Raw genomic sequence first — 14,977 nt, forward strand, 5'->3', positions numbered from 1 at the left:
TTGGGAAGTGTTTTTTGGAGAACACTTCATTGGGAGCTAGTTTCTATAGCTTGAGTAATTTAAACCAGAGGACTTGCAATTTTTATTTTAGGGGTGTCATTTGATCCATATTAGTCTTTTCAAGTGTCACTTGGAGAAATAAAAGGGTGTCGTGGCAGTAGCAGCACTCCAGAAGAAGAGGGATGGTCCCTTATTTCCCAGGTGTATTTTTTTTTCTGGCCTTGTTTTGGATCAGTGGCTTGTCATTGTTGAGTACTGATTTAGTTTGCTCACTAGCCCACTGCCTGGTATCTAAAAAGGTTAATGTTGTGCACTATATAGGGTATACCTTCTGCCTATCTGACTCTCTAATGGGGTATAAAAGAAGGTCAAGAGACATAGAGACACATCCCTGTAGAGTAGTTGCCTCCTAGGCAGTGTGCTTCTTTAATGCAATGCGGTTTATAGCTCTGGCTAATTTTGTTGACAAACTTTTTTTTAGTTAGTCTCTTATGTGAACTATTTCTACTTTCAGTTAAATTGTTTGTGAAAGTTCATCCCACCATTGTCCTCTTACGTCCCCGCATTCTCACTTCATCTAGCTTCTTTATGATCTCATCAGCCTTGTTTGCTTTCTTTCTGTAACTTTCCAAAACAATTTTGAATAGCTGCTCAGTATTCGGATGGGTGCTAAGGAATGCCCTTTCTAATACGTAGAGATCAACGCCTTTATCTTCTGTCAGCGAAGAGATAAAGCTCAATCCAAAATCAATCAAAATGATGTTCTCATAGCCTTCCTTTATCAAGATATTTGAAGTGGTCAAGTCTCCATGAATGCAATCCACATTGTGCATGGCCGCTAGTGAAGAACCGATCTTTTCCGCAAGACTTTGTAAACTCTTATCGGATTCTTCAGACGGGACATCCAGGAGAGTGTTAATGTGATCTCTGGCTGTCACACAGTTTTCAACTTCTTCCATGAAAATGCAGTGCGTGCTGTAATCGACAAAGTAGACGGAAGGAGTACAAATTCCTGCCTTCCTGCATCGAAGCATCGATCGGACCTCTTGCGTGGTTCTTCGATGCGTTAGCTTTTCATCAAGAGAAGGATGTCTGTACGATTTTGAAAACCTCTCCTTTACAATCGCCTTTTTCTTGTAAAACTCCGTCTTGTAGACACGTGCTTCAGCGCCTTGTTTTAGCAAACTCCATTTAGAGAAATCTTTCGCCGCAAACGCCATTTTGAAAATTAACACGAGCTGACTTACAGGATGGTCAGCGTTTGCTCATTAAATTCATGCGGTGTACAAAATATCGTCGCCATCTTTGTTTCTTCATATTAGCGGTCTCTTCACAAGTGTGTAAAATAAGGTATTTATACTCGTTTTTGTCTGTTTAATTGCTAAGAATTACTTTGGTTTTATTTCCTGCTTAATCCTGTGATTAAATGCTTTCAGCACATCAAGATGTCAGGGATATACGCGAGGTTTAAGAGCTATGCTGTACGAAGTGGGCCGTACTTGTACGATTACAGATTCTTGATTGCTGGCTTCTGCATCACTGGCTATGGTGTGATAAAGATTGTTAACGCTTCTAAAAATAAGAGTAAGTTGTTGCGTGAATTTCCGAATGCTTCACTGGAAGATCTGTTTGGTCATGATATCCGAGACGTTGTCAGTCGAGGTATAACGGGGGGCTTTGGCCAGGGTGCACTTTTGAGAAGGTTACGCCGAAGAGGCTCTGCGCCGATATTTGCTGTTTAGACTATTTAATCCTTTTAAATTTTGGAATCTTCGGCGTGAGCTTCACGTGGGCAATGGGGTTTGCAAAGGGGAGGACTTCGTTGGAATCATGTAATTTACATTAAGCAGAAGAGAATAGTTCTGCTTTGGCCACAATAGTAAACAAAGTGCGTGTACAGTGTAATATGATCTGGTTTGTCAGCTGGCTTAAGCCCTGGTCAAATGGCCCATGATAGTTGATGATAGTTGACAAAAGTCGATGATAGTTGAAGCGCGTGCTTCCGTTTGACCACCAACTATCATGCACTATCATCGACTATCATCAACTATCATTCATTTTGAGCTTGTTCAATTTCTTCATGATAGTCGATGATAGTTTTTCAGTCAGCTGTTTTGGTAGTCACAGGCCCGATAGCGGTCAACATTTCCTCAAATGTTTCACATTTCATGCACAACATTTTCTTGTAAGTGGCAATGTCCTCCACTCACAATTCTTCCACCAATTTCACATCCCGCTTTTGTTTCTCCTTTCGATCCATTCCCTTGTCCGTCCTCTTTTCCACCAACGCTCTCCAGATTCATCTTCCGTACATTCCTCCAACAAATTGATTACCAGTAAACAAGCTGCTGCCCTCTTTCATTGCGAAAAATTCATACTGTTACAAGTTTGTCTCACGCAATGCCAGTTTAGTGTTCACATTTTTATGTGGAAAGAGCCTGGAACTAGCTGCTTGCATTACTTTGCTCACGCGGCTGCTAGTGAACTATCGTCAACTGTCACGAACTTCTTTGGCCGTTTGACCATGTGAATGATAGTTGATGATAGTTGATAATAGCTAGGACAGAATCAACTATCATCGACTATCATGTGCTGTTTGACCAGGGCTTTAAAGAATGAAATACAGAGGTTGTGGTCATGTATAGAGCGAAGTACAAAAAATGAATGTATAACATCTTGTAGCACATGTTGCACGTGCTATACAACTTAATCTCATTCTAAATCCATAACTGTTAAGGATTTAAGGTGGCTTAAAACAGTGATAATTCCGTGAGAAGCCTGGGCTCTAACGTGCACTTCAGCAAGAGGCATCACACAATCACCCGAGGGGTCAAGAGAAAGCGCGCGAGATTTAAAGTTTCTCAAACTCACAACAAACTTTGTAAAACTTTGTTTCCACTAAGTTTAGTGAGCTGTTTGTGATATCGCTTATTTTTACCCTCAAAAACATCCATCCTTCAGGCAATTTCAAGGGAAAAACATTCTTTTAAACTGCTGTGCTGTAATGTAAATGAAAATTGTGATGTTGATGATGTGATGGATTGCGCCGGCTATCAAGCTAAAAAACAGCAGGAAGAAACTACCCTTCAAATACATTTTTTTAAATTCAAGCAAAATCTACTCTACAGAATTTTGTATAATTTTCCGTTTCTTCTTCGGTGCATAATAAAAAGGTTTTATAAAAAAAAGATTGGGGTCACCAGCTTAGTTTTTAAGATAGATGCAATTGATGGTAAAAAGTGGGTCAAGTTTGTTGCTATGCAACAGAACAGCGCACCCTTAATTTATGACTTAAACACAGTGAAAGATACAGTAGAAAGTTACCTTACAAATATAGCATAGCCATTCAAAACAGTACAGTCCCAAGCCTGAAAAATCGCACATAGTTCTAAAAGTCTAAAAAAAACCAGAGAACTGTTTTGAGCAACCTTAAGTTGCCAGCAATGAAATTGCCCTAGCTATGCCTTTAATGATAGGCACTTTAGATTTGAGTGCAAATACAAGATCGAGTATGAGTGTGAGTTTTCAGTTCTAGTATGCAGGCTCTGCATTATCATGTCACATACCCGTCTCAACCCATGAGCTAACCTCTCCACCTAAAACCAACGTGAAGAGTGAGGGTTCTGGGAATCATGGCTGGTTTGAAATAAAAAAATCGTACATGTACTCAATCTCATACTTGTAGTTAAATCTCTTTTGGCAAAAAATCCATTTTATTTTTTCTTTTTATTATTATTATCATTTTTAAAATCCTATGTCTCTGTCTATACCAAGTACGCTGAGCAATACTCAATATCGCACTCATAGTCCGATCTAGAGGTCCCTAGTGATCACTGGGGGGATGTCCCTTGTATGAAAATGTATTATTCAACATTCAATTGCTCACTGTTCAATGGTAAAACTGACACCTTCCGTGTTTTCTTATTTCAGAGGCAATTGAGCAGAAAGGTGAGAAAACAGTTTTTCTTTTAATTTTTGGGACTGTAGTAACAAAAGCACAAATTTTAGTTCACAGTAAGGTAGTCGGAAAGATGTTCTTGATGTAAACTCGATTAGAAAGACATTTGTTTTAGAATATCTTATGCTTACTTGGTTCAAATTGCACCTGGAATTATCTGATACTGATAACCTAGATACAAATACAAGTAACCTTCAACAACACTTCCTAGAAGCCAGTAGTAAAGTCTTTATTAAAAGCTTGCTGGTGCAACAGCTTTGGATGCCTTTTGATTCGCAGAAAACAAGGAAGGGGTGCATAGCTGCAGCAGTCAGAGAACTGCTATCACAAATAAGAATTACACTACAACTGTGATAAATTAGAGTCAGGAAAGAGCTATCATAAAACAATAAGAGTCAGAGTCAGTAAGAGTCAGGCAACAGCTTGTATCATAATTTGGAGGGGAGAGCAAATTGTTGAATCAGCTATTTAGAGACTTGTCTCAGAAACAATGGAAGAATTAAAAAAAAAGTTCTGCCAAACCTTTTTAACCTGACATCACCAAACTTCTGCATCTGTCTGGAAAGTCTTCCATTATATCACTCTTTTTATCACTTAGTTCACCTGCATAGTAACACAATGTTAACACAAGTAAACCACTATTTTCGGGTTTCCATCAATTAAAATGTGCATTTTGGCTTTAGTCATTGAATGATGAATCATTCTGGTCTTTTTTTTACCAGCTCACCACTGATGTTGGAAGATTACGTACAAAGCAAAAGGACAATTAATTCTTCAATCAAGATGCTGTATTTAACATTGATAATTGGTTTGCTTGTGTAAATGAGAGTTTAAAACTAGCATGGTTTTATACAAGATCTTGTAAACTGTTGTTGCTTTGTATTTTGAACTGCAATGACATTGTTGTGAAAATTAGAAGTGGTTCTTTCTTTTTGAGAGTTCAGTGTTGGTTATTATGCGCCCATGTTTAAATTTCCCATAGCTGCAGCCCCTTGTTTGAAGGCATGCTTCAATCCCCACTTCTTGTAATCCTCACTTATAGTTATTGTACAAACCAAATGCAAGAGTTGCAGCTACTGTCTAGCAAAAATTTTACGTTATGAGCTAAAGATTTCTATTAGTCCTATGAGGGAGAAGGCGGGATCAGCCATTATCGCATAGAACCAGAGAGCTATAATCTACTTGTCGTTACGGTAGAAGAATTATAACTGATATTCCTTCAAGTAATGGTTTCTAGTCATAAAGCTAAATATTAAGTGGTATTAATTTAAACTTCAAGCTTAAAGCGAAATCACGCTGAAACTTGCAGCTGTGTAGGCGCGCTTATCAGTTCATGCGATAATTTTGAATCCTCTCTTAAATTAAATCACCCTGTAATGTTTTTAAACGTCCGAAACTTCGAGGTTACAAAATGCATGCCGATACACATTACTGGTTGACAGCTTAGCCAATTACATTGCAGCATTTGCATTAGTTTTCGAGAAAAGTCCTTCTAATTACGCCTTTTTCAGACGTAACCTTGATCACAAAATTTTGAGTTCAAAGTTATGTAAGTGCCATTGTGTCTGATGTTCCCCGGCCAGAATTGGTCCTTCTTGAGACCCTACACTCTTATACCAAATGCCCAGACTCCTATGCACCACTAGATTCGATACTAGAGGAAAACGGCCCAAAAAAGCACATTGTTCAGAACGAGTTTTGTTAATATTCAACTTATCACGCCGACTGGCCGAGTAAAAGGAGTTGAATAGCTCGTGCTTGGTTTTATTCGGCGTTACATTTCTAGCCCTTTTCTTTAAACCCCGTCCACACTGCGCCGGAGAAATTTGAAAACGCAGCTTTATTTCTGCGGTTAGGCGTACCGTCCACACTAATCCGTCACGAAAACGGAGCTTTTCGAAAACGTTCTTCAAACCGGAGGAATTTAGAAACGCCGGCTTTTCGTTTTAGTATGGACTGAAAATATTTTGAAAACGGAGCTTTTCCATAACGATGTCTGAGGTTTCCTTAAACACAAATCTAAAGTAACGGTTAATTGTTGCATAGCTATCGTGTGGACGGAAAACATTTGATGCGTTTTCAGAGTGAAACCTCCGTTTTCAAATTCCTCCGGTGTGGTGTCCACGGGGCCTTAGTTATACGCTCAGTGTTTGAAATACACTTTCCAAGACGAACACTTTTAAAACGGTCGGGGAACGGACTCTTTGAAACAGGTGCTGTTTCCAGGTTAGGTTAAATGGTTCTTCACTGTGAGCAGCAGATGTGGAACGTGTCACCAGAAACGATTTGGGGAGTAATTTTTTCATTAACATGCACTACCGTAAACTTCCGAAAGTAACGACCCTCGTTACTTTCGGAATTAACAGCCTCTGGGGTTCGCTACTATCGGCGGGGGGTCGTTACTTTCAAGGGATCGCTTCTTTCGGGGAGCAAAGAGCGATGTATAAAGTTGGTGCCGCTTAGCGCTTTCTCGGAAAAAAAGGCGGAAATTCGTAAAAACAGCCCTGAACACTGACATTCTTTAAATTTGTCACTGCCACATGGGGGGTTATTGAAGTCTAGATCGTGTTTTTGGTCGGCAGGAAAGTAGTAAGTTGACGCACTGCTACGTTAGTCTGCTGTATCAACAGAGAGGTTAAGCAAGACGTTTACGGCAAACAGCAAACGGCAAAAATGAAACTTTTGCCGTCTGTCTTCAGCTGTCTGTACAGTAGAGTGAAAATATTTGTATTTGCGGTGAATAGTAGGAGACATTTTTCTATTTTTGTGTGATTTATCTAAGGATCAGAAGAAAAGAATAAAAAATCAGAGGTCATCTTTGCCGTTTGCCGTCTGCCGTAAACGTCATGCTTAAACTCTCTAATATCTCAGTGCGCCGGTCGAGTTTTCACTTATAGTTTAAAGAAATGTTCGCCTTTAAATACGGCAGTGTTAAAAATGGCACAGAGGTTTCAATTTTAATTTGATGAAATTTTCTGTAAGTACGTTGTTGTTACTCCATGAAAGTTTTCCGGTTTTCGTTGAATTATCGATACCTTCCCTTGTTGTGGAGTGCCTTAATCATAATTATCAACTATAATACCATACGGAACTTACCCTTGACTATTAATTAGACAAATAAATATTCTTCTGAACCTTGTTCTCGCCATTTTCTGGGTTGGGGGTTGGAGTGGGCTCGCTGCTTTCGAGATTCACCTGCGGCCACAATTTTTTGACGTTACTTTCGGGAAGGGTTGTTACTTTCGGAAGTTTACGATTGCAGGTATTTTTACTTTCAGCAGTAACAGAATTCTCGCGCACCCATTTGTCAAGAGCTATGGCTGATTATTTCCAGCTTCAGTTTTTCAGAGTAAAAATCTTAAAATAATTTTTACTAACATAACCTGTAACGCGGCGCAGACCTGTGAAGGCCGGGACACCTTTCAGAGATTTGTAACCACTTTTCAAGTTAATGTTGACCAACTAGTTATGAAATGTCAGTTAGGAAATTCGGGACGAAAATTTCCGACAAACCTTTGGCCTCAAGCCAAAAAAAGGTGATATTTCGAGCTGTCTCATGTACGAATAATTTTCAGTACACTAATCCGAGGGGAGAGGGGTACTCGCAGAAAAATTGGGTGGGATGAGGCTGTGCGGCTCGCTTCCCAAAACCCTTACCCTATTTATGACCAAAACCTGCGATTTTCCCTGCTCTATTTATGACCTGACCAAAAACTCGATATGCTGTTTATGACCGTTGCGGCTGGCACAGTTGCTTTAAGCATAAGTTATGAAGGGCTTTTTTGTCGATGGTCTCATTTAGGGCTTGCCACAAGTTGCTCGAGATTTCCCAAAAAGTTTCCCGAAATTTCTCAAAAAGTTGCTCGAAAGTTGCGCCAAAAAAAGTCAAAAGTTGCTTTTTGTAACGAAAGTTGCTCAAAAAAAAAGCAAAAACTTATTTTGTTTCTCTCTACTTTTATTTGGTCTGATGCAAAAATATGCAATCTGTACAACAAAAGTAACATTTTTAAACATTTTTGTGCAATTTTGCGTTGTAACCAGCGTCGCTAAATAAATTTGTTCACGATACCTATGAGTAAATGCTGTGCATCAATATCAATATCTTTTTTTTAAAAAATGTAAAAAATGTTTTAAAAAAAATATTTAAAACAGTTTTAAAAAAATTAAAGAAATTCACAAATTGTCTACTGAAACATTGTAAAATATGGAAGCATGTCCAATTAAAGCACTAAAAGCTGCGCCGATATCTAGAAAACTAGAAAATGCTCAGAATTCAAAAACTTGCTCGAAACAAAAAAAAGTTGCTCGAAATACGAAAAGTTGCCAACTTGTGGCAAGCCCTAGTCTCATTGATAATGATGAAAAAGTAACTTTTTCTAAAAAACATACTCAATTCAAGACTTGAGTGCAAAAACCCTACCCTATTTATGACCATAATGGTCAAAATCGATACCCTATTTATGACCAAAACGGCTGAAAAACCATACCCTTTGGGTAGTACATACCTATGTAGCCCGTATAAGGGAGTCCCCCCGGGCACGGATTTGCCAGTGATGTAATTTTTCCTTGAAACGTGCACCGAACAATTTGACAGTGCAATGCATTAGAGCCTAAAAGCACCGGACATTTCCTTGGCTTCATTGCCGATGGTCAACTTATTTCAGCGAGGGTTCAAGACCATAAAAGCCATTGCGGATTGAAGAAAACTGCTACCTTATCTGTCTCAGTATTGCAGGTGCCAGGTCACACCGGCTATTTTTAAGGACCGTCGACATTCATGTATTCCCTTCTCCACGCAATGCCAAATATTGGATGTTGGTGCGGGGCATTTTTGACCAAAAGCAAAATGATCTATGCTAATAAATTTAGTTTACCATAGTTAGTGGAGAGAACTAACTATTTACCTCATGTTGAGAACGGCCCACAAACCGAGACTCAACCCGTAAAGCCAGAGAATTTTTGTTAATTCAAAAGGCAGAACACTTTATCCTGGTGGTCTTAACATCCGCGAAGAAACATATTTGTAATTTCCTGTTATTATATTATTTCATTATTTTACTTTACCTTATCTTTTTAAAATTTACGCTGTCAATCAGTTTAGTTTTACGTATTTCCGCTGTTGCACAAATATACTGCATAAACACCCCTTCCGATGTAAAATTCTCATTGTACCTGAAGAAGGCTGGTTTGAGCCGAAATATAGTACACCTTTTTAAAAAATTGAGGCAGGAGCGATGGCCGGCCTCGTGTTAAGTGCGCTCGTCTCCGGATCGAGCTGTCCGGGTTCCAGCCCTGACTGAGGACAATGCGTTGTGTTCTTGGGTGAGACACTTTACTCTCACAGTACCTCTCTCCACCCAGGTGTTTAAATGGGTACTGGCGAACTTAATGCTGAGGGTAACTCCGGGGGGGGGGGGTGGGGGGGGGAAATAGAAATACTCCTAGTCGTTTCATGCTACAGAAACCGGGATAAGCTCCGGCCTGATGGGCCTCTTGGCATGTGTGCAGACTTTTACCTTTAAAAAATCATCCTTCGTTGTATCGGTCTCTGCTTTTATATCCTTCTCACAACGAAAACAGGAACCTTTCACTTGCACGTGCGATAGCAGCACAGTTCAGAAAGACGTATGCTTTACTCGTTCTTTCCTCTTAAGAGAGTTGGGCGGGAGCCCGCCACTTTGAAAATTATCTAGTACAAGACCCTGGGGACGATGATAAGTGTCGATATTTTTGTGATTGTGATAATTACTATACAACCGATGAGTTTTGTTCTCTGAAAAGTAGCTTTGAAGATGTGGTGAGAGAGAAATGGCCTCTGTTTTTCTTAAGGTTTAGGTGGGCTCCTGTACTGCGAGAGCAGACTTCGTAACATAGCGACCAGGCAAACGCGCGGGCTCGGGCTCTGGGAATGAAATTGGCAGGTCGAGGAAGTAGGGACCTTGAGCACCGACGACGACGAACCCAGAGGACGACGACCGGAAGTAAAATTTCCCCTTTCCGCGCTACTGCGCATGCTAGACTCGTCGTCCACGTAAAGCTTAGGACGTCAAAACGTCAGGTTTGCCGTCCTGAGCGAACGTGAGTAAGTATTAATCTATTAACGCTGTGTTTCAGGCAGAAAATGTATATCAAACTATTGAAATGAAAGTTGGTTATTTATTTAATCTCTTAGCTTTGTATCAACTAGATTTTACGGCGAGTTTGGTGTAAAAATCGTTGGTAATAACCTTATTTTGTCGGGGATTTGTCCGTTGTTGAATTTGCTTGTCAGCGAAACTACGAAATTAAATGAATTCAGAAATTGAAAAATGACTCTGTATTTCGTTTCTTCTGGTTCCTATCTACATGTAGGCTTTCGCTTATGTTTTTAGGATAGAATTTTATACCGTGAAGGTCGTTTTAGATTTTATCGGGCGAAAATTCGGCATCATTCATCTCTTCGAGTGAAAACCTGTTATGTTCTTCGTATGAGAAATCGGGATTTTTCGACATCAATTCCTCACGTAGGACTGAAAATGTGTTGTCATCGATAGTACCGTTTTCGTAGCTCAAGAGAAACAGGTCTTGGAGCTCGCGAAAGGAAGACATGACAAAATTTTCGATGGTTTTAGGTCCATGTTTACAAGAACTCAGCTCTGTTTACATGTACTCGCACTTGGTTTTCACGCCGTGAACGACGTCCTCGACCCAGTCCTACAACAATTTTACTCGTCGTCGTCGTCGTCGTCCCATTCGTCGTCGGTGCTTAAGGTCCCTAGTTTCCCGCAGGTGACGTACTGGTCTCTCGACCAATGAAAAAAGGAGCAATAAAGAATAAAATAATAACAAATCTTGGATTGTTTCACAACGGCGTTTAACTGGTTTCCTTTGAAATTGTAGTTCTTAAGTACTACATTTCACCTCATTTAGCAAAAAATCTCATTGACTTCAAATATTAAATTCAGGCCATTTGCTCAATAATTCGATTCATTCAGTGGTTGTACTTTATGTCTTAAGACTGTCCCTCTTGATTGAAGCACCTCACAAAAATACAAAACAATTGTTCCTTTCAAACAAAGAAATGTTGAGCTTTAAATCAATATTTTTAAGATTTCCTTTCAAATTATTTACGCAAGGAGATTTTGTGAACGATTTTTCCTTGGTATTTCCTCTCCTGATAGATAACGTGCTTCTGATGTTAGCCACCCGCGAACTGGCTTGACCAAGCTTGTCCATCCTTCTTGCATGTCAAAATTTCCTTTTCATCCTCTTAATTAAATGTCAAACATGTTTGCACACAAAGTTACAGCAAATTTCCTTAAGTTTCTCTTATGTCTACGAAGTTTTCAGGTTTCCAAATTCCCCCAAATTACAAAAATTGTAATTTCGCTTCTCGCTCACACACGAAGTATTATATAATTATACAATTACTGCCAGGAAATAGAGATATATAATTTGAAATGCTATTATGGCAAGCCAATCTTTATCTATTACTGTTCTTTGCTTCCTTTGTGACGTACACCTGTTTTTAACTGATGTGGGAATGCCATTAGTTTTATGATAATCCTTTATCTTGTTTATTTCTTTCTGGCCTCAAGCTTGAAGTTTTCATTTATAAAATCTGCAATGGAATAAATTTCACGTCATTTTAACTTTTGTTGGGGTTTAGCTACGTCGCTATTTTTAAAATGAAAGGAGAACAAGTGTCGAAATGTCATTCACGCAGCGCACGTTGCAAGTGAAATGTGAAATCCAATTTTTAAATTTAAGCACAACGCTAAGCCGGCAGTACAAATCTATTTAAATTGGATTTCTTTGCACTGGTCATTAATTCACGTAGGGGCGAATCAACGCTCAAACATTGGACCTGCAAAATTTGCATTGCTACGTGATTGAAGGGACCGCATTGTCTGCCTGTCAGAATGTTTGTTCTTGGAAAATTTACGATCACAAAAAGTCAAATTTGTGAGTGGATCCGACTTAATCGATGAGGTTCTAGAGTTTTTTCGTTTGCATGAAATTTGAAAACATTACCGAGGTCGGGGTTGATTGAATGGCTGACAGAGCTACAGCAATGGCTTCGATATGGAAAATGGACAATTCTAATATGTTACTAGCGCCGGAAAGTCCGAACATTCGCAGAGATGTCGAAGGTAATACTCAACCCCCAGATTCAAGTCCACCAGTGGAAACTGGTAGAAGACGAGGGTCGAACTCGCGCCTTCCCAGCTTAGCAACGTTGGTGAGAAAGTCAATTTCATTTCTTTAATATTTGTACAATTTTGTCGTTGCATCTGAGAGATTCAGAAAAGCCTGCGTGAGCGACTACATGCGCACCTTTAGGATGATAATCGGATCGGAGATTTTGGGCTCTTAATCAGCTTGCGTTGAATGCCAGTTTATTTTGTTTTCCCACAAAGTGAAAAACAACAAATTTCGGCGATGAAATATATTCATATTTCCATTAAAACTACTGGTTGTGGATGTGCTGGTTATGAATGTTGATTACTCTTCTCACCCTGTATGCTCAAATTTTCAGTAATATAATGTTCAGAACAGTTGAGACGAAAAGTTGCATAGTCATGCTTTTAAGAATGCAATCTTTGGCGCGGGGCTCATTTCGTAATGTTAAATTCAAACCTTAGTCGCCAGCGTTGGATAATTACACATAATCATGAACAAATTTCTCTTTCGCTTCATAGCACCTATTTATTTTCTAACCATCATAATACCCGTTGATTTACGTGGAAAACACTCATGCACGGGCGTACAGTGCAATCTTGAATAAAAAACTTGCTTGTGCGAGGAACGTAATTGGGGTCAGTAATATAGCTTTTCACATGTACTTCAAAACACGATATTTAGAAGAACTTATGTCGGCGAAAGCTGTGTAAAGAAATATCAATCAAACTTTAACGGCTGGATTTGAATTTTAAAGATCTCTAGCTAGTGTTCAGTGGCACATTACAAATAAAGAAAGCTGCGCATAAAAAGGCTTAATAAGTTAGGTCAAAAGAATAGATATTATATTATAAATATAAATATGAATTATGGCAGAGCTGGAGCAAAACTGTCACATCGAGATTACGGCTCAAATGTTCGCGTTCTCGAGGACCTGCTGTGATATCGGATAAGAAAATTTGTCATTTTGTATCGCATCCTTCTTCTGTTTGAACAAAGTGAAAGTGAATATTTTTTAGCAGCGAAAGTCGAAAAATAAAGAGGCAGAGAATAATTAGTGTTATGCGGAAGGAAGAGAGGGTGAACAGTAGCACGGAGTATTGAAGTGACAGAGAAAAATCGAAACTGATAAAACTATGATGTATGCTTAAGGTCCTACAATTAAGAGCGAAAGCTACGCGCAAACGAGAATGTGAAAGTAGAAACAGCTGTCGTCGGCTGTTAGTTTCTCGGGCATTATTCTGATTTTTTTCGCGTTGTTAACATGCTATCATAAGAACAACACAAGGACATTAATTTTAGGCCGCTGATGCAGTGGAACTCCGCTTTACGAACACCAGTTTATCACAGACACTCGCTCATTAGGAAAGTTTTGTTTGTGCCGGCGACAAAGTCATATATTTTTATCCCATATTAGCCGCATAATACGGACACCAGTTAATATACAGACCAGTGCGTGACACGCTCTCAATAATACAAAGTTAACTCTTTAAGGACGCTGGTCATTGGCGCATGGCAGATTTTCATTTTTCACTAGCTACTAGCTATCATTTTTAATTCAGTGTACCCTGATCGCAAAAAAATCTTTCTACAGGCCAATGGGAAATTTCGCAGACTATTCAAATAAATATTTTGCAGGTTTTGAAGTTGAGAAAAGAACACTTAGTAAATTTTAGTGCTAGAAATAAAAATGAACTCGATGAGTTTCTGAAGTTTGAAGTGAATTTTAAGTCACGGCATTAAACATCATTTGGTTGCTTTTAAATTGCAGGCTTTAGCCTTTATTTGCTAAGTAAAACATAAGTCAGTGAAGTTTATTCTTTGGGGTCCTTTGACAAGAGTTGATGATCTGAGATTAGTGCCTCTTGTTGTCTTTGGAAACCCGCAATTTACAGAAACTTTGGGACGTCTCTCTTTATTTTTCCACTCTATGCATTTTGCCGCACACAAATGGTAGCTTTGGAATGCGTGGAAATAACAACTTAAAATCATTTTAACCATAAAATGAAACAGGATATTCCAAATGCTGCACGTTGCACGCTTGTTTACACATTCAGTGAAAACTTGGCGATGTGACAGTAAAACTCGGGTTTGGAGGCTTCAAACTGCAAACGGTCGTCTGCTTAGTGGAGCTATAGCTGAGATTTTTTACTTTCCTGCATCTGTTTTTGTTTCATAACATTCAAAGTTTGTATATTCAAGCCAGTCAAAAGAGTTCCAGGTTTGAGTTTGGCAAACATGCGGTTTTGTAGCCCACTCGAACGAGAAGCTGTACTCTCACAGTACAAGCTCTCTCACATAGCAATTTTCTTGGACATTTTTGTCCAAAGGGGAAAGGTGCAATGAGCTGGTTAACTCTATGTGAAGCACCAGCCAATGAGACAAGGTCAGCCCACAACACTGGGATCTTTGCGATAAGTGTATGTGTTCTTTAACGTCCCCGCTAATCGTGTATAAACACTGAAGATGGAGGAGACGGGGCTTACGAACGGTTTATAGTCCTTATTCGAGAAGACGTAAACGGTCATTTGTAGAAGTAATTGCAAAGGAAGCACATTCTCCTCAGTTATTTTAAGACCCCGAAAAGGTGAGCAAATATGGGTGCGCCTGCCAATGGTTTGGCCAAGCTGACAAAACAGTGGATTTGGTTTCTTCTGGGTTGTAGTAAAACGTGTATCCCGAGTCTCCCTCACGCTACATAAACCGAGGTTATCAAATTAGCCCTGGCACTAATCAATGAAGAAATGCCATCAAATTGACAACGTTAAACCAAGACATAAGTAGAAGTTTAATCAGAAAGAGATTCAGTGCTATCTTTTTGTTTTGGAAACTCAAGTCTACCTTGAACAGTAATGCTAT

At 39.3% G+C, this 14,977-nt stretch overlaps 2 protein-coding genes and 1 long non-coding RNA gene across 3 annotated transcripts in view; 2 read left to right on the plus strand and 1 right to left on the minus strand.

Annotated features, from left to right (window-relative positions):
• Positions 1-388: 388 nt before the first annotated feature.
• Positions 389-1,231, minus strand: LOC145466675 (EKC/KEOPS complex subunit TP53RK-like). The gene has a single exon (XM_081450391.1). It carries the CDS (start codon positions 1,218-1,220, stop codon positions 534-536), a length of 687 nt encoding a protein of 228 aa, XP_081306517.1. The 5' UTR covers positions 1,221-1,231; the 3' UTR covers positions 389-533.
• Positions 1,232-1,285: 54 nt separating this feature from the next.
• Positions 1,286-4,896, plus strand: LOC145466685 (uncharacterized). Its single transcript, XR_014041967.1, has 4 exons — positions 1,286-1,350; positions 1,437-1,584; positions 3,931-3,948; positions 4,681-4,896. It is a non-coding gene; the product is annotated as an uncharacterized LOC145466685 (long non-coding RNA).
• Positions 4,897-11,678: 6,782 nt separating this feature from the next.
• Positions 11,679-14,977, plus strand: part of LOC145464782 (transient receptor potential cation channel subfamily A member 1-like) — a 31,336-nt gene continuing 28,037 nt past the window's right edge. Inside the window, exon 1 of the mRNA XM_081448573.1 lies at positions 11,679-12,179. Coding sequence (XP_081304699.1) covers positions 11,991-12,179 — 189 coding nt within the window. The 5' untranslated portion in view covers positions 11,679-11,990. The remainder of the gene's footprint in view (positions 12,180-14,977) is intronic.

This window comes from Orbicella franksi, chromosome 13 (assembly GCF_964199315.1).
Source record: "Orbicella franksi chromosome 13, jaOrbFran1.1, whole genome shotgun sequence".
Classification (NCBI taxonomy): domain Eukaryota; kingdom Metazoa; phylum Cnidaria; class Anthozoa; order Scleractinia; family Merulinidae; genus Orbicella; species Orbicella franksi.